The sequence below is a fragment of the Nerophis lumbriciformis genome, linkage group LG39 (assembly GCF_033978685.3).
Source record: "Nerophis lumbriciformis linkage group LG39, RoL_Nlum_v2.1, whole genome shotgun sequence".
Taxonomy (NCBI): domain Eukaryota; kingdom Metazoa; phylum Chordata; class Actinopteri; order Syngnathiformes; family Syngnathidae; genus Nerophis; species Nerophis lumbriciformis.
Genome location: NC_084586.2, coordinates 1,895,001 through 1,920,119, shown reverse-complemented (window position 1 = coordinate 1,920,119; position 25,119 = coordinate 1,895,001). Strand labels below are relative to the sequence as shown.

At 38.2% G+C, this 25,119-nt stretch overlaps 2 protein-coding genes across 7 annotated transcripts in view; one reads left to right on the top strand and one right to left on the bottom strand.

Moving 5' to 3' along the window:
• LOC133577735 (ATP-dependent RNA helicase DHX8-like) overlaps positions 1-8,005 on the top strand; it is a 31,795-nt gene extending 23,790 nt beyond the window's left edge. The window contains exons 21-24 of the mRNA XM_061931723.1: positions 4,142-4,338; positions 4,398-4,577; positions 4,644-4,866; positions 7,292-8,005. Coding sequence (XP_061787707.1) covers positions 4,142-4,338; positions 4,398-4,577; positions 4,644-4,863 — 597 coding nt within the window. The 3' untranslated portion in view covers positions 4,864-4,866; positions 7,292-8,005. The remainder of the gene's footprint in view (positions 1-4,141; positions 4,339-4,397; positions 4,578-4,643; positions 4,867-7,291) is intronic.
• etv4 (ETS variant transcription factor 4) overlaps positions 6,522-25,119 on the bottom strand; it is a 246,452-nt gene continuing 227,854 nt past the window's right edge. For all 6 annotated transcript variants that reach the window (XM_061931726.1, XM_061931728.1, XM_061931725.1 and 3 more), the window contains 8 exons: positions 12,897-13,026; positions 11,306-11,458; positions 10,942-11,234; positions 8,811-8,879; positions 8,488-8,535; positions 7,335-7,507; positions 6,998-7,099; positions 6,522-6,904 (listed from right to left, as the gene is read on the bottom strand). In XM_061931726.1, coding sequence (XP_061787710.1) covers positions 6,686-6,904; positions 6,998-7,099; positions 7,335-7,507; positions 8,488-8,535; positions 8,811-8,879; positions 10,942-11,234; positions 11,306-11,458; positions 12,897-13,026 — 1,187 coding nt within the window. In that variant the 3' untranslated portion in view covers positions 6,522-6,685. The remainder of the gene's footprint in view (positions 6,905-6,997; positions 7,100-7,334; positions 7,508-8,487; positions 8,536-8,810; positions 8,880-10,941; positions 11,235-11,305; positions 11,459-12,896; positions 13,027-25,119) is intronic.

Here is a 25,119-nt window from a genome sequence, read left to right as displayed (position 1 = left end):
AACTACTTGCAAGATGGCGCCAAGTATTAAAATCCATGATTTTAAGGTTTAAATTGAAAAATATTAACTAAAATTCTAGTTTAAAATGTTTGCATGCTAATGTTAGCATGTTAATGTTGCAAGATGGCATAAAATGCTAACTTGCTAAGTTAACAGTTAACTACCGCACTTGCAAGCTGGCGCCGGGTATCAAAATCCATGTTTTTATCTTTAAATGAATAAAATTTGCTAAAATGTTAAGCATTAACACATGCCGAAATTGGAATTAGTTTCAGTATAATAAAATGTGCTAAATTACCGGCACAAAACGTTAGCATACTTCTAAGATGGTGCCAAATATCAAAAGCCATGATTTTTAGGTTTAAACAAATACAATTAGCTAAAAGTTTAGCATAGAACGTTAGCATGTTAACATCGGAACAGTTTACTACTTACCAGATGGCGCCAAGTATCTAAATCTGTGATTTTTACGTTTAAATAATAAAAATGTACTAAAATACTAGCATAAAATGTTAGTATGGTCCACTCCTGCAACCATTTTCTACCGCCTGTCCCTCTCGGGGTAGCGGGCGGCTTGAGCCTATCCCAGCTGCCCTCGAGTGGAAAGCAGTGCACACCCTGAACAAGTCGCCACCTCATCTTAGGGCCAAGACAGATAACATAGGAAAAGTTAGAATACTTCTAAAATGTCGCCAACATTGAACATTAAATATAACTACTTGCAAGATGGCGCCAAGTATCAAAATCCATGATTATTAGGTTTAAATGATTAAAATGAGCTAAAACTTGAGCATAAAACGTTACCATGCTAAAGTGGAAACAGTTGACTACTTGCAAGATGGCGCCACGTATGTAAAAATCAGATTTTTAGATTTAATGATTAAAATTAGTTAAATGCGAGTATGATATTTTAGCATGCTGACAATGGAACAGTTAGCATACTTACAAGATGGTGACAAATATCAAAAGCCACAATTTTTTGGTTCAAATGAATACAATTAGCTAAAATACTAGCATAAATCGTTAGTTTGATAGCCTATATAGGAAAAGTAAGCATACTTCTAAGATGGTGCTAAGTATCAAATTCATATTTTTTAGGTTTAAACATGCAAAATTAGTTGAAATGCTAGCATAAAACATTAGCATGCTAACTTTAGCATGTGAACAGTCAACTACTTGCAAGATGGCGCCAAGTATCAAAATCCATGATTATTAGGTTTAAATTATTAAAATGAGCTAAAACTTGAGCATAAAACATTACCATGCTAAAGTGGAAATAGTTGACTACTTGCAAGATGGCGCCACGTATGTAAAAATCTATGATAATTAGATTTAAATTAGAGATGTCCGATAATATCGGCCGATAAATGCTTTAAAATGTAATATCGTAAATTATCGGTATCGGTTTCAAAAAGTAAAATTAATGACTTTTTAAAACGCCGCTGTACGGAGCGGTACATATCCGGTAAAACACGGACATAGGGCACACTTGCCAACCCTCCCGATTTTCCCGGGAGACTCCCGAATTTCAGTGCCCCTCTCGAAAATCTCCCGGGGCAACCATTCTCCCGAATTTCTCCCGATTTCCACCCGGACAACAATATTGGTGGCGTGCCTTAAAGGCACTGCCTTTAGCGTCCTCTACAACCTGTCGTCACGTCCGCTTTTCCTCCATACAAACAGCGTGTTGGCCCTGTCACATAATGCGGCTGTTACACACATAGAAGTGAATGCAACGCATACTTGGTCAACAGCCATACAGGTCACACTGAGGGTGGCCGTATAAACAACTTTAACACTGCTACAAATATGCGCCACACTGTGAACCCACACCAAACCAGAATGACAGCACTAACTCTTCCAGGACGCTACAATATACACACCCCCTTACCACCAAACCCCTCCCCCCCAACTCTAGCCCCCGTTAATCAATTCATGGTAAAGTTACATTATTTAATGCATTCAGCGGGGCATCACAACAAAATTAGGCATAATAATGTGTTAATTCCACAACTGTATATATCGGTATCGGTTGATATTGGAATCGGTAATTAAGAGTTGGACAATATCGGAATATCGGCTAGCGGCAAAAAAGCCATTATCGGACATCTCTGTTTTAAATGATTAAAATCAGTTAAATGCGAGTACCGTATTTTTCGGAGTATAAGTCCCACCGGAGTATAAGTCGCACCTGCCGAAAATGCATAATAAAAAAAGAAAAAAACATATATAAGTCGCACTGGAGCCCGGCCAAACTATGAAAAAAACTGCAACTTATATTCCGAAAAATACGGTATAACATTTTAGCATGCTGGCAATGGAACAGTTAGCATACTTACAAGATGGTGACAAGTGTCAAAAGCCACAATTTGTTTGGTTCCAATTAATAAAATTGGCTAAAATACTAGTATAAAACGCTAGTTTGATAGCCTATATAGGAAAAGTAAGCATACTTCTGAGATGGTGCCAAGTATCAAATTCATATTTTTTGTAGGTTTAAACATGCAAAATTATTTGAAATGCTAACATTAAATGTTAGCATGCTAATATAACATGAGAACAGTTAGCATTCTTGCAAAGATGCACCAAATATCAAAATCTGTGATTTTTAAGTTTAAACACACAATATTAGCTAAAATACTAGTATAAAATATTAGCATGCGTTAGTAAAAGGGACAAGCGGTAGAAAATGGATGGATGGATGGATGGATAGTAGGCTTTAGCATGCTAACATTAGCATGCGAAGCACATGACCAGACAGGACAGACCTGGGCATTCTGCGGCCCGCGGGCCACATCCGGCCCTTTGTGCGTCCCTGTCCGGCCCGTGTGAGGCCAATCATAAATTACAAAATAAATTAAAAAAATTATCTATGTCGAGTGCTGCTTTTGCTTTGAAAAGTGTTATTTGTATTACTTCCGTGTGGACGTATGCGCGTGCATGATTGTGAGTGAATGTGAACAGCTGCAATCACAAATGACAAAATAAAGTTGAAAAAACATCTATGTCGTGCGCGCAATACAACTGTGCTGCTTTTATTTTGAAAAGTGTTATTTATGGGCGTATGTCCGTGTGTAACCTGTGCGTGAAGGTGCACAGCGACAAGTGATGCACGGTTTACACCCGAGACGCTAAAAAGAGAAAAGTTGATGACGAATGCCGTGTTTTCAACAAGACATGGACTGCCAAGCAACGTTCCCTCTAAGGTGCGCGCCTGCGCAATTGCGCACTGCTCAAGCGTCCTCTGCGCACAGCAAATATATGCCGCGCACCAGATCAAATCCCATCTGAATTCTAAACAAAATAAACACATTTATTCTGTGTAATTTTGCAATGCAACTCTGAGTGTCAGTGACAACAAGCGGCCCTAACGGTGTTCGTCAACACCATTCAATTGAACACCGTTCAATTATTGTAACGTCTCTCGAGATGCTTCGAGGCCAGGAATTATATCGATCACTTTATTGAGCAAAACTGTTTATATTGGGCCATAACCACACCAAAAACATGAGTAAAACACTTCTATCTCGAAAAACTAGTCATTTTCTGCCGTACAAACCAGACCAAAACCAACTTGTCATCTGTCACCAACACGCATACCACTAAGCCACTGGTGCGTTTATGGCCACACAAAAAGTCGGACAACTCAAACACCACACAAAGTTACACTATGACTCCTCAGTCATACGTGTGCTTATTTTACTGTCATTTATTATTAATGTTAATTTATTGATATTAATCATGGAATGCTGTTACTAGAGAACGTTACAGGAATGCACACTTTATCCTATGCTTACATTTCATTGTGCAACATGAGGATGTTTAAATGTGATCTCTGAAAGGGGTACAAATGATTTCCAAAGCAGTGCTTTTGGTATAAAGTTAAGTTAGGTTAAATGAAAGTATTATTATTATTATTATTTATCTTACGGTATATATCAAAAATAATATTGAGCAAAATTTAATTGAAATATTGTGATGTGGCCCTCCAGCAGTGCTCGGGTTGCTCATGCGGCCCCCGGTAAAAATGAATTGCCCACCCCTGAGATAGGAGGTAATACCAAAAGTAGCGAGGCAGTTCTCTCATGTTCACACTTTCAACTTAGTCCACTTTCTGGTCCTCTTCGTCTTGGTGCTGCAGGACAAGCAGGTCCAAGCGGACCAAAGGAAAGCAAAGTTCTTTCAGCCCGAAGGCGACCATCTCACCCTGCTGGCCGCCTACAACTCGTGGAAGAACAACAAGTTCTCCAACCCCTGGTGCTACGAGAACTTCATCCAGGCTCGCTCGCTGAGGAGAGCGCAGGACATCCGCAAGCAGATGATGAGCATCATGGACAGGTGAGCATCATCATCATCATCACCATTACCATCATAAAAGTAACATTACTATTCCAAAGGCACAAGTTGGACCTGATATCGTGCGGCAAGTCCACCATGCGTGTCCAGAAGGCCATTTGTAGCGGTTTCTTCAGGAACGCCGCCAGAAAGCACCCCCAAGATGGCTACCGCAGCCTCATTGACCAGCAGGTGGTGTACCTGCACCCTTCCAGCACACTCTTCAACCGCCAGCCCGAATGGTGAGTGAGTGGTGTCGCCGCCCCGGTCATGTGGCAAGAATGTCAACCCAGCATGTGGCCTGACAGGCTGGTGTACCACGAGCTGGTGCTGACCACCAAGGAGTACATGCGCGAGGTGACCACCATCGACCCGCGCTGGCTGGTGGAGTTTGCTCCCGCCTTCTACCGCGTGGCAGACCCCACACGCCTCAGTCGGCAGAAGCGGCTGCAGAAGTTGGAGCCGCTCTACAACCGCTATGAAGAACCCAACGCTTGGAGGATCTCGCGCGCCTTCAGACGCCGCTGATGTGTAAGTACCTTCTTTTCTTTCTTCTACCATTGTGCACCTGAGCGCGTTTATTTAACCGTAGAATCCACTGAACGCAGTGAGCCCTCTTTTCACTCATTCACAATTTGTCCGGGTAGGCGGAGAGCGAGACGGTCATCTTTACACACACAGGAAGTTCAGACGCACTCCCTACTCGCGACTCGCCAGTGAGCATTACCGCAAAGCAACACAAAAAAATAAGACGACAAAGCCAAATGTCCCATTGTGGTAATGTTTCAGCTTCAACCCGGTGGGGCAATACGAGCCCATCAACACGGACCAACGAGCGAGAATGCCGCGCTCTCGTGAGGGGAAAAAAAAACGATTTAGAGGATGAAAACCCACTTAAAGATGTTGAATTTTTATTTAAGTGAAACATGTTTTTCTATTTCCTTTTTGTTTATCAGAATCATCTTTATTGGCCAAGTATGTAACACACAAGCAGTTTGACTTTATATTTACCTTCCAATTACAGTACAATGGTAAACAATTGTACAGTAATGAAAATAAAAGTGTATATCCTTGTATTATTATTATTATATATTATGATTACCGTATTTTCTGGACTATAAGGCACACTTAAAATACTTGTTTTTCCTCAAAACTCGACAGTGCGCCTTATAACGCGGTGCGCCTAATGTGCGTAATAATTCTGGTTTTGCTTACCGACCTCGAAGCACTTTTATTTGGTACATGGTGTAATGATAAGTGTGACCAGTAGATGGCAGTCAAACATAAGAGATACATGTAGACTGCAATATGACTCAAGTAAACAACACCAACATTTTATATGTTCCAATGAAAATATAGAACATTACACACGGCGCTCAAAAATCTATCAAAATGTTTTAGTAAGACTTTGGTAAGCTCCGCGCACCGCTTGATGGATTGTCGGCGCATTAAACACATAGAGTATTATTATGGTGTGTGTATACGATAACACATATTATCTGGCATTTTGTTTCGCAATATTATGCAAAAGCAACTTTTCTTACCTGCTGATCTGTATTTGGGATCTGCATAAATCCTGAAAAATTGCGTGCGTCCGCCTTTGTAGTCCGTGCCGACACCGTACTAGATAAGCTTCTTCTTTTTCTCTATCTTCTTGTTATGGGACATTCATTCTCCGCTGTTGCCATTTCTAATATAAAGTAGTGTAAAGTTCTTACTTATATCTGTCAGTAAACTCGCCATGAAAGCGCTAAAATATACGGGTGTAGTGAGTTATTAGAGAGTTCTGGTCGGACGGTTTTTCACGGGACACGTTTTTGAAGTATGTGTTGTTTAAGTAGTTTTTGTTGTAGTAGTAAGATTGCGTTACATTGCTATTTGTAGTAGACAACAATGGTAGTTATGAAAAACACTAACCTTTTTATTATTAACCGTCTAGAATGGACCTATTTTGTCTTTTAAGTTGAAGTGGATTGGCAGTTGTTTTTGGGGGCACCTAATGGTCACAATATTTCACGAAGTTAAGCTTGATGCGAACACGTTTGTTACTAAATACTTTCTAATAGACTTTTGTATGTGTAAGTAATATTGCAACAATCATTGAACAATAATTTTTTATTGTTCAATGATTATTATTTGTGTGCTTAGCTGTTGTGTAGCTGCAGAAGAATGAGGACATGTTGTTGGGTATAATAATTCAGAGTATTTATTATTACTACTAAGCAATCATGTCATGTTGATGTGACAGAAGTTTCTTAATGAGATCATTTGTATATACAAGTGGAGCAGGACGTGTGCAAGAGGTGCATTGTGGGTATGAAGATGTTTGGTAGAGCGAGGGGGCGTGGCTTTAGTACATGTAGCCTTTAGAGTAGGTCTGGGCTCCCGCGGCGTCGGCGGGGTTGTAGGGCGTACCCTCGTCCAGGTGTGACAGCGGCACCGTGTCCTCCTCGTTGACGTAGCGCTCAAACTCCGCCTTCAAGCCTGGCCGCTGATTGTCGGGGAATGCCAGCGAGATGAGGGCCTCAGGCTCGCACACAAACTTGTAGACGTAGCGCTCGCCCGCCACCTGCGCCACCACGCAAGCCAGGTTAGACACGAGTGGGCAACACGGGGGGGGGGGGGGGGGGGGGGGGGGGGGGGGCGTGTGAGCGAGCATTACCTTCTGCATGATTCCTTTCTCGTAGTAATAGCGCAGCGAGCGACTCAGCTTGTCGTAGTTCATGGCCGGACGATTCTTCTGCATCCCCCACAGGCGAGCAACCTGACAACACAACTGTTACTTTGGCCACTGGGGGGCGCCACAAACATCTTTCATAAAGAGGGGGAGGGGCCGAGCCTCCTAAAAGAGCACATTAATTATTAATCCGCCCATAATGGCCTCCTAATGGAGGACGCTAACAACCGCACTAATTATATGTGCAAACATCAATGAAGTCATCATCTCTGCCCGCAGACACACGGGTCACATGACCACGGGTCACATGACCGGGACGTACCTCTTCGGGCTCGATGAGTTTGAACTCCATGCCTCGGCCCGTCCAGGCGATGAAATGTGCGTTGGCGGGGTCGTCCAGCAGCGCCACCAGGAACTGCCACAGCTGCAGCGAGCCTCGCCGCTGATAAGGTGCGCCCCCGCCGAACACGCCCCCACCTTCCTGTTTCACCTCGCCTACACAGGAACAACAAACATTATCAACACCATCGCAACTTGCACAACTGTGACAAAATGTCAGTCTTATGTTTGCATCACACTTATGTGGAAGACATACTTTATCTAGCTCGTATCTATAGATATATATATTAATATATATTAAGATGTTAATCATTTCTAGAAATATCTAGATATGGATGTCCACATGTAGATTTACAATTGGCCCTAGTGTGTGAATGTTGTCTGTCTATCTGTGTTGGCCCTGCGATGAGGTGGCGACTTGTCCAGGGTGTACCCCGCCTTCCGCCCGATTGTAGCTGAGATAGGCTCCAGCGCCCCCCGCGACCCCAAAGGGAATAAGCGGTAGAAAATGGATGGATGGATATTTATATAAAGTTTTATATCTACATATCTGTAGATGAGATGTATCGCTATAGACATGTCTAGTCATATATATATCAAGTATATCTAAGTATAAATACTTATATATACATATATATCTACAAGAATATGTATAGATATATATAGATCTAAATAGATCTAAATATCTACACATATTTAGAGATGACTATAGCTATACTGTTCATCTATATATATATAAGTCATTATTTATATATAGAGGTATCTATGTATATTATATACTACAGACATATGCAAAGATACATCTCTATAAATATATGTAGAGATGTCTATAGCTATATATCCCATCTATATATGTAAGTATATTTATCAATATATATACATGTATATATCTATGGATGAGACTTACAGCTTTATATAGATATGTAGATATGTAATATGTGTATTATATTTAAGTATCCTCAGTGTTGTAAATCTGTATATAGATTGTATTTTAATGTTTCACAAACTGAATAAAATATGAAACGTCAATAAATTCAATGAGTGACAAATTTAATTTGATTGTGTTTTCATGAGTTTGTGTCGCTGTATACGATGTGATATCCTTATCGTCATCCTGTATCGTCTTGTGTGCTCACCTTCCACCTTGTCTGGAACCACACGGGAGTCGTTTTCAAACAGGTAACCTAGGAGACCACAGGTGTGAATATGATGGACACAATCTTTGTTAGCTAACAACAATGCTAATATTATTGATATTAGCATTGGCACCGTATTATGTATTTTTATGCTTTCATTTTAGGTACAGGAAAGAAACATTGAGAACTTGATACTGATTGTTGAAATGATTCATTAGATTCCTTTCAAAGGTGTTTACTTGATAGCGGCCATCTTCTTTTGTTTAACACAAGTTTGCTCGTCAGTCTCCTAAAAGTGTGTACTTCATTTTTATTCGTCTTACCTTCGCTGCCTTGCTGAGGGGCAGGGTAGGCCTCGCTGTGCTGATACATGGAAGAACACCCGGAAACATCTGGGAAGCAAAAACATGTTTTGTCACGCAGTACAAGTACACACTTTGAATACTTCAGCACAAATATTACATGCAACATAATTATGTGTATATGTAAATATACATACATCCATCCATTCATTTTCACATATGTGTGTGTGTATATATGTTTTCATGTTCTTTCCAACAAGTTGGAAGAAACAATTACAGGCTACAGAAATAATATTTGATTACATTTACTCTTCAATTACGTTTGGTTTTTGAACGACACTTGATTTATATTTGTTACGTTTTTTTGATTTAGAAAACAATAAGCCAGCGTATTTCTGTGTTATTGTTAGCACACACACTCTTGTGTACACGCACACACACACGCACACACACACACACACACACACACACACACACACACACACACACACACACACACACACACACACACACACACACACACACACACACACACACACACACACACACACAGATAGTTTCAAGTTCCTTTGTCTGCAGTCATGTTTCCATCATGACTTGGAAAAAAAGAAACTTGAAACCAAGAAGAAATTCCCAAGAGATTCTCAACTTTCTTCTGACCTCAAACTTTTTTGATTCATGAAATCTCTGTCTACGGAAGAAAGGATGAGAGGAGGGAAAAGTGAGAAGGAAGCAGAAAAAGGGGAAGAGTAAGGATGGAAAGAAGGGAGGAAGGGATCGAAATAGGAAAGGAAGGAAGTACAAAATAGAGGAAGTAAAAGGGAAGGAGGGAGGAAGGAAAAGAAGGAAGTTGGGATGTAAAAAGGAAGTAGGGAAGGAGAAAAGTAAGCAAGTAGGGAAGGAAGAAAGTAGAAAGGAAGGGAGGCAAGGAGGTAAAAAAGAGAGGACGTATAGGGAAGGAGGGAAGTAGGGAATAAGAGAAGGACAGTAGGAAGTAAAAAAGGAAGGAAATAGGGAAGGGAAATAAAAAAGGGAAGGAAGGAGGAAAGGAAGGAAGTAGGCAAGTAGGGAAGGAAGTAAAAAAAGGGAGGAAGTAGGGAACGAGAGAAGGACAGTAGGAAGTAAAAAAGGAAGGAAGTAGGGAAGGGAAATAAAAAAGGGAAGGAAGGACGAAAGAAAGGAAGTAAAAAAGTGAGGAAGTAGGGAACGAGAGAAGGACAGTAGGAAGTAAAAAAGGACGGATGTCGAGAAGGAAAAAGTAGAGGGAAGGAAGTAAAAAAGGGAAGGAAGTAGGAAAGGGAGAGAAGGAGGAAAGGAAGGAAGGTAATATGAAAGGAAGGGAAGGAAGTAAAAACGGGAGGAAGTAGGAAAATAAAAAGGATGAGAGGAGGGAAGTAGGGAAAAGTGAGAAGGAAGCAGAAAAAGGGGAAGAGTAAGGATGGAAAGAAGGGAGGAAGGGATCGAAATAGGAAAGGAAGGAAGTACAAAATAGAGGAAGTAAAAGGGAAGGAGGGAGGAAGGAAAAGAAGGAAGTTGGGATGTAAAAAGGAAGTAGGGAAGGAGAAAAGTAAGCAAGTAGGGAAGGAAGAAAGTAGAAAGGAAGGGAGGCAAGGAGGAAAGGAAGTAAAAAAGAGAGGACGTATAGGGAAGGAGGGAATAAGAGAAGGACAGTAGGAAGTAAAAAAGGAAGGAAATAGGGAAGGGAAATAAAAAAGGGACGGAAGGAGGAAAGGAAGGAAGTAGGCAAGTAGGGAAGGAAGTAAAAAAAGGGAGGAAGTAGGGAACGAGAGAAGGACAGTAGGAAGTAAAAAAGGAAGGAAGTAGGGAAGGGAAATAAAAAAGGGAAGGAAGGACGAAAGAAAGGAAGTAAAAAAGTGAGGAAGTAGGGAACGAGAGAAGGACAGTAGGAAGTAAAAAAGGACGGATGTCGAGAAGGAAAAAGTAGAGGGAAGGAAGTAGGAAAGGGAGAGAAGGAGGAAAGGAAGGAAGGTAATATGAAAGGAAGGGAAGGAAGTAAAAACGGGAGGAAGTAGGAAAATAAAAAGTAAGGAAAGAAGGAAATAGAAGAAAACGTTGATGCTAAAAATCAGAGGAATATTTTGTTATGTGCCTCTCCTCAGGCTTCTCTACACGTCTTGTAGCGAGGTCTCACCTGTGTCGTAGGTGTAGTCTGTGGGCTCCTGCTTCACCATCATGTGGGCGGGGGGGAACCTGTGCGTGTGACAGCGGCCATGTTGTCCCGCCTGGGTTGCCAGGTGAGCCGCCCGCTCGTACGACGGGTCCACGTACTCTCGCTTGAACGTCTGCTGCGCGTACGCCACGCACGGCTCCGAGTGCTGCCGCTGGTAGGCTCCGCCCCCTCCGCCGTGGCCCGCCGGTGCGGAGGACATTCGCTGGAAGCCGGGGAACTGGGGGCACATGGGGTCTCCTGAGGGGCCTTGATATCTGCGGGTGACAAACATCGTCAACTTTGTTCCACAGGGTCAAGGTCACGGGGTCAAAGGTCAGACGGTCACCTGGCATTGAGGGGGTACGTGTTGCTAGGCAGCGGCTGGGAGGCGGAGGTCATGTAGCCGCCGCCCACTCCTTTGGGGGAATAATGCTGCTGCTGCATGGGCGACATCTGGCAACCCTTGGCGCCTCCTGCTGCCCTCTTTTGCTCATAGGCACTGCGGGGGAGTAGGAAGTAGGGTTGAAGGAGGCAAGGAAATAGGGAAGGAGGGAGGCAAGGAGGATTTAGGGGGGAAGAAAGTAGGAAAGGAGGGACGGAAGTAGAAAAAGGAGGGAAATGAGAAGGAAAGAAGGGAAGGAAGGAGGATGGAAGGAAGTAGGTGAGAAGGTAAGGGGGAGGAAAGGAAGGAAGAAAGAAAGTAGGAAAGGATGGAGGGAGGAAACAGAAAGTCAAAAGAAGGGAGGGAAGTAGGGAGGAAAGGGAGAAGATGGGAGGAAGAAAAGAAGGAAGGAAGTAGAAAAGGAGGGAAGAAAAGGGAGGGAGGAAAGGAGGATTTAGGGGGAAGAAAGTAGGAAAGGAGGGACGGAAGTAGAAAAAGGAGGGAAATGAGAAGGAAAGAAGGGAAGGAAGGAGGATGGAAGAAAGTAGGTGGGAAGGTAAGAGGGAGGAAAGGAAGGAAGAAAGAGAGTAGGAAAGGATGGAGGGAAGAAACAGAAGGTCAAAAGAAGGGAGGGAAGTAGGAAGTTAAGGGCGGGAAGGAGGTACGAAAGGGAGAAGATGGGAGGAAGAAAAGAAGGAAGGGAGTAGAAAAGTAGGGAAGGAAATCAGAAAGGAAGGAGGAAGGGAGTGAGGAAAGGAGGATAAAGGGTTAAGAAAGTAGGAAAGGAGGGACGGAAGTAGAAAAAGGAAGGAAATGAGAAGGAAAGAAGGGAAGGAATGAGGATGGAAGAAAGTACAAAATAAGGAAGTAGGTGTGAAGGTTAGAGGGAGGAAAGGAAGGAAGAAAGGAAAGGATGGAGGGAGGAAACAGAAGGTCAAAAGAAGGGAAGTAAGTAAGAAATTAAGGAAGGGAAGGAGGTAGGAAAGGGAGAAGGTGGGAGGAAGAAAAGAAGGAAGGGAGTAGAAAAGGAGGGAAGGAAATAGGAAAGGAAGGAGGGAGGAAAGGAGGATTTAGGGGGGAAGAAAGTAGGAAAGGTGGGACGGAAGTAGAAAAAGGAGGGAAATGAGAAGGAAAGAAGGGAAGGAAGGAGGATGGAAGAAAGAAGAAAAGAAGGAAGTAGGGAGGAAAGGAAGGAAGAAAGAAAGTAGGAAAGGATGGAGGGAGGAAACGGTAGGTCAAAAGAAGGGAAGGAAGTAGGAAATTAAGGGAGGGAAGGAGGTAGGAAAGGGAGAAGATGGGAGGAAGAAAAGAAGGAAGGAAGTAGAAAAGGAGGGAAGGAAATAGGAAAGGAAGGGAGGGTGGGAAGGAAGGAAGTGGAAAAGGAAAGTAGTGAGTAGGAAAGGAGGGACAATGAAGACATTGAAATAGTGTACACTTCATAATATCACTGAGTAAAAAGGTGGATGCTTATTGGACGTCACCAAGAAAAGAGGGCGTGGCCTAAGGTGATCAGCAACATAAGATGAATGCTATGTTAGCATGTTAGCATGTGTACCTGGCGTAAAGGCACTGCTCTCCACTGGGGAAGCTGAAGGTCTGCTTGTGACTACATGACTGGCTGGGGTCTGAGCCCGGGCTCTGAGGCTCCTTCTTGATGGTGACGGGCGGGCTGTGGAAGGCCACCGCTGCAACACACAAACAACACATCCATTTTCTACCGCTTGTCCCTCTAGCAATAACGTAGCAATAATGCAGCAATAATGCAACAACAATGCAGCAATATTGCAACAATAACACAGCAATAATGCAGCAATAACATAGCAATAATGCAGCAATAACATAGCAATAATGCAGCAATATTGCAGCAATAACACAGCAATAATGCAGCAATAACGTAGCAACAATGCAGCAATAATGTAACAATAATGCAGCAATAATGTAGCAAAATTGCTGCAATAATGTAGCAATAATGCAGCTATAATGTATCAAATTTGCAGCAATAATGTAACAATAATGCAGATATGTAACAATAATACAGCAATAATGTAACAATAATGCAGCAATAATGTAACAATAATGCAGCAACAATGTAACAATAATGCAGCAATAATGTAACAATAATGCAACAATAATGTAGCAATAATGCAGCAATAATGCAACAATAATGCAGCAATAATGTAACAATAATGCAGCAATAATGTAACAATAATGCAGCAATAATGTAACAATAACGCAGCAATAATGTAACTATAATGCAGCAATAATGTAACAATAATATAACAATAATGCAGCAATAATGTAACAATAATGCAGCAACAATGTAACAAAAATGCAGCAATAATGTAACAATAATGCAGCAATAAAGTAGAAATAATGCAGCAATAACGCAGCAATAATGTATCAAAATTGCACCAATAATGTAACAATAATGCAGCAATAACGTAGCAACAACGCAGCAATAATATAGCAATAATGCAGCAATATGCAGCAATAATATAGCAAAATTGCAGAAATAATGTAACAATAATGCAACAACAATATAACAATAATGCAGCAACAATGTCACAATAATGCAGCAACAACGTAACAATAATGCTGCAATAATGTAACAATAATGCAGCAATAATGCAGCAACAATGTCACAATAATGCAGCAACAACGTAACAATAATGCTGCAATAATGTAACAATAATGCAGCAATAATGTAACAATAATGTAACAATAATGCAGCAACAATGTAACAATGATGCAGCAATAATGCAGCAATAACGCAGCAATAACGCAGCAATGATGCAGCAATAATGTAGCAAAATTGCAGCAATAACATAGCACAATTGCAGCAATAACATAGCAAAATTGCAGCAATAATGTAACAATAATGCAGCAATAAAGTAGAAATAATGCAGCAATAACGCATCAATAATGTAGCAAAATTGCAGCAATAATGTAACAATAATGCAGCAATAACGTAGCAATAATGTAGCAATAATGCAGCAATAACGCAGCAATAACGCAGCAATAATGTAGCAACATTGCAGCAATAATGTAACAATAATGCAGCAATAACGTAGCAATAATGTAGCAATAATGCAGCAATAACGCAGCAATAATGTAGCAAAATTGCTGCAATAATGTAGCAATAATGCAGCTATAATGTATCAAATTTGCAGCAATAATGTAACAATAATGCAGATATGTAACAATAATACAGCAATAATGTAACAATAATGCAGCAACAATGTAACAATAATGCAGCAACAATGTAACAATAATGCAGCAACAATGTAACAATAATGCAGCAATAATACTACAATATTGCAGCAATAATGTAACAATAATGTAGCAATAATGCAACAATAATGCAGCAATAATGAAACAATAATGCAGCAATAATGTAACAATAATGCAGCAATAATGTAACAATAATATAACAATAATGCAGCAATAATGTAACAATAATGCAGCAACAATGTAACAAAAATGCAGCAATAATGTAACAATGATGCAGCAATAATGTAACAATAATGCAGCAATAAAGTAGAAATAATGCAGCAATAACGCAGCAATAATGTATCAAAATTGCACCAATAATGTAACAATAATGCAGCAATAACGTAGCAACAACGCAGCAATAATATAGCAATAATGCAGCAATAATGTAGAAAAATTGCAGAAATAATGTAACAATAATGCACCAACAATATAACAATAATGCAGCAACAATGTCACAATAATGCAGCAACAACGTAACAATAATGCTGCAATAATGTAACAATAATGCAGCAATATTGCAACAATAACACAGCAATAATGCAGCAATAACATAGCAATAATGCAGCAATATTGCAGCAATAACACAGCAATAATGCAGCAATAACGTAGCAATAATGCAGCAATAACACAGCAATAATGTAGCAACATTGCAGCAATAATGTAACAATAATGCAGCAATAATGTAGCAAAATTGCTGCAATAATGTAGCAATAATGCAGCTATAATGTATCAAATTTGCAGCAATAATGTAACAATAATGCAGCTTTGTAACAATAATACAGCAATAATGTAACAATAATGCAGCAATAATGTAACAATAATGCAGCAACAATGTAACAATAATGCAGCAATAATGTAACAATAATGCAACAATAATGTAGCAATAATGCAACAATAATGCAGCAATAATGCAACAATAATGCAGCAATAATGTAACAATAATGCAGCAATAATGTAACTATAATGCAGCAATAATGTAACAATAATATAACAATAATGGAGCAATAATGTAACAATAATGCAGCAACAATGTAACAAAAATGCAGCAATAATGTAACAATAATGCAGCAATAAAGTAGAAATAATGCAGCAATAACGTATCAAAATTGCACCAATAATGTAACAATAATGCAGCAATAACGTAGCAACAACGCAGCAATAATATAGCAATAATGCAGCAATATGCAGCAATAATGTAGCAAAATTGCAGAAATAATGTAACAATAATGCAACAACAATATAACAATAATGCAGCAACAATGTCACAATAATGCAGCAACAACGTAACAATAATGCTGCAATAATGTAACAATAATGCAGCAATAATGTAACAATAATGCAGCAACAATGTAACAATGATGCAGCAATAATGTAACAATAATGCAGCAATAACGCAGCAATAACGCAGCAATGATGCAGCAATAATGCAGCAATAACGCAGCAATGATGCAGCAATAATGTAGCAAAATTGCAGCAATAACGTAGCAAAATTGCAGCAATAATGTAACAATAATGCAGCAATAAAGTAGAAATAATGCAGCAATAACGCATCAATAATGTAGCAAAATTGCAGCAATAATGTAATAATAATGCAGCAATAATGTAACAATAATGCAACAATAATGTAGCAATAATGCAACAATAATGCAACAATAATGCAGCAATAATGCAGCAATAATGTAACAATAATGCAGCAATAATGTAACTATAATGCAGCAATAATGTAACAATAATATAACAATAATGCAGCAATAATGTAACAATAATGCAGCAACAATGTAACAAAAATGCAGCAATAATGTAACAATGATGCAGCAATAATGTAACAATAATGCAGCAATAAAGTAGAAATAATGCAGCAATAACGCAGCAATAATGTAGCAACATTGCAGCAATAATGTAACAATAATGTAGCAAAATTGCTGCAATAATGTAGCAATAATGCATAATGTATCAAATTTGCAGCAATAATGTAACAATAATGCAGCTTTGTAACAATAATACAGCAATAATGTAACAATAATGCAGCAACAATGTAACAATAATGCAGCAATAATACTACAATAATGCAGCAATAATGTAACAATAATGCAACAATAATGTAGCAATAATGCAACAATAATGCAGCAATAATGCAACAATAATGCAGCAATAATGTAACAATAATGCAGCAATAATGTAACAATAATATAACAATAATGCAGCAATAATGTAGCAATAATGCAGCAACAATGTAACAAAAATGCAGCAATAATGTAACAATGATGCAGCAATAATGTAACAATAATGCAGCAATAAAGTAGAAATAATGCAGCAATAAAGTAGAAATAATGCAGCAATAACGCAGCAATAATGTATCAAAATTGCACCAATAATGTAACAATAATGCAGCAATAACGTAGCAACAACGCAGGAATAATATAGCAATAATGCAGCAATATGCAGCAATAATGTAGCAAAATTGCAGAAATAATGTAACAATAATGCAACAACAATATAACAATAATGCAGCAACAATGTCACAATAATGCAGCAACAACGTAACAATAATGCTGCAATAATGTAACAATAATGCAGCAATAATGTAACAATAATGCAGCAACAATGTAACAATGATGCAGCAATAATGTAACAATAATGCAGCAATAAGGCAGCAATAACGCAGCAATGATGCAGCAATAATGTAGCAAAATTGCAGCAATAACATAGCACAATTGCAGCAATAACGTAGCAAAATTGCAGCAACAATGTAACAATAATGCAGCAATAAAGTAGAAATAATGCAGCAATAACGCATCAATAATGTAGCAAAATTGCAGCAATAATGTAACAATAATGCAGCAATAACGTAGCAATAATGTAGCAATAATGCAGCAATAACGCAGCAATAATGCAGCAATAATGTAGCAAAATTGCAGCAATAATGCAACAATAATGCAGCAATAATGCAACAACAATATAACAATAATGCAGCATTAATATAACAATGCAGCAATAACGCAGCAATAATGTAACAATAATGCAGCAATAATGTAGCAATAATGTAACAATAATGCAGCAATAACGCAGCAATAATGAAGCAATGATGTAGCAAAATTGCAGCAATAACGTAGCAAAATTGCAGCAATAATGTAACAATGCAGCAATAACGCAGCAATAATGTAGCAAAATTGCAGCAATAATGTAACAATAATGCAGCAATAACATAGCAATAATGCAGCAATAACACAACAATAATGCAGCAATAATGTAGCAATAATGCAGCAATAACGCAGCAACAATGACGCAATAATGCAGCAATAATGTAGCAAAATTGCAGCAATAATGTAACAATAATGCAGCAATAATGCAACAACAATACAACAATAATGCAGCAACAATATAACAATAATGCAGCAATAATGTAACAATAATGAAGCAATAATGTAACAATAATGCAGCAATAATGTAACTATAATGCAACAATGATGTAGCAATAATGTAACAATAAAGCAGCAATAATGTAACAATAATGCAGCAATAATGTAACTATAATGCAGCAATAATGTAGCAATAAAGCAACAATAATACAGCAATAATGTAACAAAAATGCAGCAATAATGTAACTATAATGCAGCAATAATGTAACAATAATATAACAATAATGCAGCAATAATATAACAGTAATGCAGCAACAATGTAACAATAATGCAGCAATAATGTAACAATAATGCAGCAATAATGTAACAATGATGCTGCAATAATGTAACAATAATGTAGCAATAATGTAACAATAAAGCAACAATAATACAGAAATAATGTAACAATAATGCAGCAATAATGTAACAATAATGCAGCAATAATGTAACTATAATGCAGCAATAATACAGCAATAATGTAACAATAATGCTGCAATAATGTAACAATAATGCAGCAACAATATAACAATAATGCAGCAACAATGTAACAATAATGCTGCAATAATGTAACAATAATGAAGCAATAATGTAACAATAATGCAGCAATAATGTAACTATAATGTAACAATAAAGCAGCAATAATGCAGCAATAATGTAACAATAATGCAGCAATAATGTAACTATAATGCAGCAATAATGTAACAATAATGTAGCAATAATGTAACAATAAAGCAACAATAATACAGAAATAATGTAACAATAATGCAGCAATAATGTAACAATAATGCAGCAATAATGTAACTATAATGCAGCAATAATGTAACAATAATGCAGCAATAATGTAACAATAAAGCAGCAATAATGTAGCAATAATGTAACAATAAAGCAGCAATAATGCAGCAATAATGTAACAATAATGCAGCAATAATGTAACTATAATGCAGCAATAATGTAACAATAATGTAGCAATAATGTAACAATAAAGCAACAATAATACAGAAATAATGTAACAATAATGCAGCAATAATGTAACAATAATGCAGCAATAATGTAACTATAATGCAGCAATAATGTAACAATAATGCAGCAATAATGTAACAATAAAGCAGCAATAATACAGCAATAATGTAACAATAATGCAGCAATAATGTAACAATAATGTAGCAATAATGTAACAATAAAGCAGCAATAATGCAGCAATAATGTAACAATAATGAAGCAATAATGTAACAATAATGAAGCAATAATGTAACAATAATGTAACAATAATGCAATAATATAATGTAACAATAATGCAGCAATAATGCAGCAATAATGCTGCAATAATGTAACAATAATGCAGCAATAATGTAACAATAATGAAGCAATAATGTAACAATAATGCAGCAATAATGCAATAATATAATGTAACAATAATGCAGCAATAATGCAGCAATAATGCTGCAATAATGTAACAATAATGCAGCAATAATGTAACAATAATGCAGCAATAATGTAACTATAATGCAGCAATAATGTAGCAATAATGTAACAATAATGCAGCAATAATGTAACAATAAAGCAGCAATAATACAGCAATAATGTAACAATAATGCAGCAATAATGTAACAATAATGTAACAGTAATACAGAAATAATGTAACAATAATGCAGCAATAATGCAACAGTAATACAGCAATAATGTAACAATAATGCTGCAATAATGTAACTATATTGCAGCAACAATGTAACAATGATGCAGCAATAATGTAACAATAATGTAGAAATAATGTAACAATAATGCAGAAATATTTTTTTTATTTTTTAGCCCAGTGCGGCCCCCCTGAGTCAAAGTTGAGACACAGCTGATCTAGGATGAACTTTCACCAACTCAGAGGTGATGCAGCAGCTCAGTATGTCAATATAGCAACATTAGCTCGTTAGCTCTCTGTGATCACAGCGCTGCTAAAAATAGTTTGTCTTTGTTAGCGTTCTAATAATATCGCTACTACTTAGTTAATATTCAGGTCATGTAAACGGCGTATTGTTGACGCTTTTTAGATGTTTTTTTTTAGAAAGCTTTACGGACGGAATAGTTACAGCATTGTTGGCCACCTCGTACTTGTCGTATTAAAAAAAACAACATAAAAATATATGTTGTCTTACGTAAGTCTCCCTTCAAATCATATAACTGGTACCAAGCTTACTCATGGATGTTTGGTATCGGCACGTAAAAAACAAAACGTTCCTACTGGAAACAAACACCCGAGTGTGGAAAGGTTCCTTCAGGCTCAGGTGTGACGAGCGTGTTGTTGTGCGCGCGCCAACAAAAGGCTTCCAGGGTACACAAACACTGAGAACACACGCTGGCATTCCACCCTAAACTGTCCTCGCCCACTTTTCCCCCCCAGACACAACAAGGGCCCAACCAGACCAAGGTCACACCTGCGTGCCCATTCTCTGCTGTTTGCATGAGAGTCACTTCCTTCGCCAACACACTGCCAATCAAGGCTGGATTGGGGGGGGGGGGAATTCTTGGCGGGACTTTCAGATTGGGACCCCCCTCTCTTAAAGAAAACATCCAAAGTGGGGCTTCAAGCTGTGCCGATGGTCCGTGTTTATTATGTGAGGGGAGCTCTGCAGCCAGAGAACTGTACAGGATGTTTTTCTGGTCCCGACATGGTAAACAGCAGCAGCTGTGCACTTCCAGCCGGGGGAGGGGCGCATTCATTCATGTCTGTCTGTCTGCACGTGTGTGTGTGTGCGCGTGTGTGTGTGTGTGTGTGTGTGTGTGTGTGTGTGTGTGTGTGTGTGGGCCGGCCCAGATAATTGCACGCTACACTTCATTGACAAAAATGCAGCAGCAACAAGTATGTGAGGGCCAAAAGTGAAAGAAGCGATCACCTAATTCGTGTTCCTTGACGTCACCCAATCAAAATGTGTTTTTTAAGCTGGAACCTTTTCAGTCTTCTGTACGCCACGAAGCCACAAATGCAGGTGGGATTAGAGAGTATTTACAGGTAAAAGCCAGTAAATTAGAATATTTTGAAAAACTTGATTTATTTCAGTAATTGCATTCAAAAGGTGTAACTTGTACATTATATTTATTCATTGCACACAGACTGATGCATTCAAATGTTTATTTCATTTAATTTTGATGATTTGAAGTGGCAACAAATGAAAATCCAAAATTCCGTGTGTCACAAAATTAGAATATTACTTAAGGCTAATACAAAAAAGGGATTTTTAGAAATGTTGGCCAACTGAAAAGTATGAAAATGAAAAATATGAGCATGTACAATACTCAATACTTGGTTGGAGCTCCTTTTGCCTCAATTACTGCGTTAATGCGGCGTGGCATGGAGTCGATGAGTTTCTGGCACTGCTCAGGTGTTATGAGAGCCCAGGTTGCTCTGATAGTGGCCTTCAACTCTTCTGCGTTTTTGGGTCTGGCATTCTGCATCTTCCTTTTCACAATACCCCACAGATTTTCTATGGGGCTAAGGTCAGGGGAGTTGGCGGGCCAATTTAGAACAGAAATACCATGGTCCGTAAACCAGGCACGGGTAGATTTGGCGCTGTGTGCAGGCGCCAAGTCCTGTTGGAACTTGAAATCTCCATCTCCATAGAGCAGGTCAGCAGCAGGAAGCATGAAGTGGTGAGATCCAGGGTCAACGCAGCCGTCTACCAGCAAGTTTTAGAGCACTTCATGCTTCCTGCTGCTGACCTGCTCTATGGAGATGGAGATTTCAAGTTCCAACAGGACTTGGCGCCTGCACACAGCGCAAAATCTACCCGTGCCTGGTTTACGGACCATGGTATTTCTGTTCTAAATTGGCCCGCCAACTCCCCTGACCTTAGCCCCATAGAAAATCTGTGGGGTATTGTGAAAAGGAAGATGCAGAATGCCAGACCCAAAAACGCAGAAGAGTTGAAGGCCACTATCAGAGCAACCTGGGCACTCATAACACCTGAGCAGTGCCAGAAACTCATCGACTCCATGCCACGCCGCATTAACGCAGTAATTGAGGCAAAAGGAGCTCCAACCAAGTATTGAGTATTGTACATGCTCATATTTTTCATTTTCATACTTTTCAGTTGGCCAACATTTCTAAAAATCCCTTTTTTGTATTAGCCTTAAGTAATATTCTAATTTTGTGACACACGGAATTTTGGATTTTCATTTGTTGCCACTTCAAATCATCAAAATTAAATGAAATAAACATTTGAATGCATCAGTCTGTGTGCAATGAATAAATATAATGTACAAGTTACACCTTTTGAATGCAATTACTGAAATAAATCAAGTTTTTCAAAATATTCTAATTTACTGGCTTTTACCTGTATATAGATCTCCCAGACAGACAATGACTTCGAAAAACACCACTGTGACCAACATTCAGATACGGTAGCGTAGTGGGCCTAAGTATTTATTAAAAACAAAGCAGAGGTAAATTCCAAACGAAAAGCCGCTACTTTTTTCCAACACTTTGAACCCTGCGGCTTATAAAACAATGCGGCTAATTTACGGGTTTTATTTCACTGGCGGCCATAATGCAAATAAATGATAAATGATAAATGGGTTGTACTTGTATAGCGCTTTTCTACCTTCAAGGTACTCAAAGCGCTTTGACACTACTTCCACATTTACCCATTCACACACACATTCACACACTGATGGAGGGAGCTGCCATGCAAGGCGCTAACCAGCACCCATCAGGAGCAAGGGTGAAGTGTCTTGCTCAGGACACAACGGACATGACGAGGTTGGTACTAGGTGGGGATTGAACCAGGGACGCTCGGGTCGCGCACGGCCACCCTTCCACTGCGCCACGCCGCCCCATAATAGTAGTAGTAGTAGTACTTGTAGTAGTAGTATAGTAGTAGTACTTGTATTTGTAGTAGTATAGTAGTATTTGTAGTAGTAGTACTTATATTTGTAGTAGTTTAGTAGTAGTAGTAGTATAGTAGTACTTGTATTTGTAGTAGTATAGTAGTAGTAGTACTTGTATTTGTAGTATTAGTATAGTAGTGGTACTTGTATTTGTAGCAGTAGTACTTGTATTTGTAGTAGTATAGTATTAGTAGTAGTACTTGTATTTGTAGTAGTATAGTAGTAGTAGTAGTAGTACTTGTGGTGGTAGTAGTACTTGTAGTAGTATAGTAGTAGTACTTGTATTTGTAGTAGTAGTAGTACTTGTATTTGTAGTAGTATAGTAGTAGTACTTGTATTTGTAGTATTAGTATAGTAGTAGTAGTAGTATTTGTAGTAGTAGCACTTGTATTTGTAGTATAGTAGTAGTAGTAGTACTTGTGGTAGTAGTAGTACTACTTGTAGTATTAGCATAGTAGTAGTAGTATTTGTAGTAGTAGCACTTGTATTTGTAGTATAGTAGTAGTAGTATTTGTAGTAGTAGCACTTGTATTTGTAGTATAGTAGTAGTAGTATTTGTAGTAGTAGCACTTGTATTTGTAGTATAGTAGTAGTAGTAGTACTTGTGGTAGTAGTAGTAGTACTTGTGGTAGTAGTAGTAGTAGTAGTACTTATATTTGTAGTAGTATAGTAGTAGTACTTGTATTTGTAGTATTAGTATAGTAGTAGTAGTAGTAGCACTTGTATTTGTAGTATAGTAGTAGTAGTAGTACTTGTGGTAGTAGTAGTACTACTTGTAGTATTAGCATAGTAGCAGTAGTATTTGTAGTAGTAGCACTTGTATTTGTAGTATAGTAGTAGTAGTATTTGTAGTAGTAGCACTTGTATTTGTAGTATAGTAGTAGTAGTACTTGTGGTAGTAGTAGTAGTAGTACTTGTGGTAGTAGTAGTAGTAGTAGTAGTAGTACTTATATTTGTAGTAGTATAGTAGTAGTACTTGTATTTGTAGTATTAGTATAGTAGTAGTAGTAGTAGCACTTGTATTTGTAGTATAGTAGTAGTAGTAGTACTTGTGGTAGTAGTAGTACTACTTGTAGTATTAGTATAGTAGTAGTAGTATTTGTAGTAGTAGCACTTGTATTTGTAGTATAGTAGTAGTAGTATTTGTAGTAGTAGCACTTGTATTTGTAGTATAGTAGTAGTAGTAGTACTTGTGGTAGTAGTAGTACTACTTGTAGTATTAGCATAGTAGTAGTAGTATTTGTAGTAGTAGCACTTGTATTTGTAGTATAGTAGTAGTAGTATTTGTAGTAGTAGCACTTGTATTTGTAGTATAGTAGTAGTAGTATTTGTAGTAGTAGCACTTGTATTTGTAGTATAGTAGTAGTAGTACTTGTGGTAGTAGTAGTAGTACTTGTGGTAGTAGTAGTAGTAGTAGTAGTAGTACTTATATTTGTAGTAGTATAGTAGTAGTACTTGTATTTGTAGTATTAGTATAGTAGTAGTAGTAGTAGTAGTAGCACTTGTATTTGTAGTATAGTAGTAGTAGTAGTACTTGTGGTAGTAGTAGTACTACTTGTAGTATTAGTATAGTAGTAGTAGTATTTGTAGTAGTAGCACTTGTATTTGTAGTATAGTAGTAGTAGTATTTGTAGTAGTAGCACTTGTATTTGTAGTATAGTAGTAGTAGTACTTGTGGTAGTAGTAGTAGTACTTGTGGTAGTAGTAGTAGTAGTAGTAGTAGTACTTATATTTGTAGTAGTATAGTAGTAGTACTTGTATTTGTAGTATTAGTATAGTAGTAGTAGTAGTAGTAGCACTTGTATTTGTAGTATAGTAGTAGTAGTAGTACTTGTGGTAGTAGTAGTACTACTTGTAGTATTAGTATAGTAGTAGTAGTATTTGTAGTAGTAGCACTTGTATTTGTAGTATAGTAGTAGTAGTATTTGTAGTAGTAGCACTTGTATTTGTAGTATAGTAGTAGTAGTACTTGTGGTAGTAGTAGTAGTACTTGTGGTAGTAGTAGTAGTAGTAGTAGTAGTACTTATATTTGTAGTAGTATAGTAGTAGTACTTGTATTTGTAGTATTAGTATAGTAGTAGTAGTAGTAGTAGCACTTGTATTTGTAGTATAGTAGTAGTAGTAGTACTTGTGGTAGTAGTAGTACTACTTGTAGTATTAGTATAGTAGTAGTAGTATTTGTAGTAGTAGCACTTGTATTTGTAGTATAGTAGTAGTAGTATTTGTAGTAGTAGC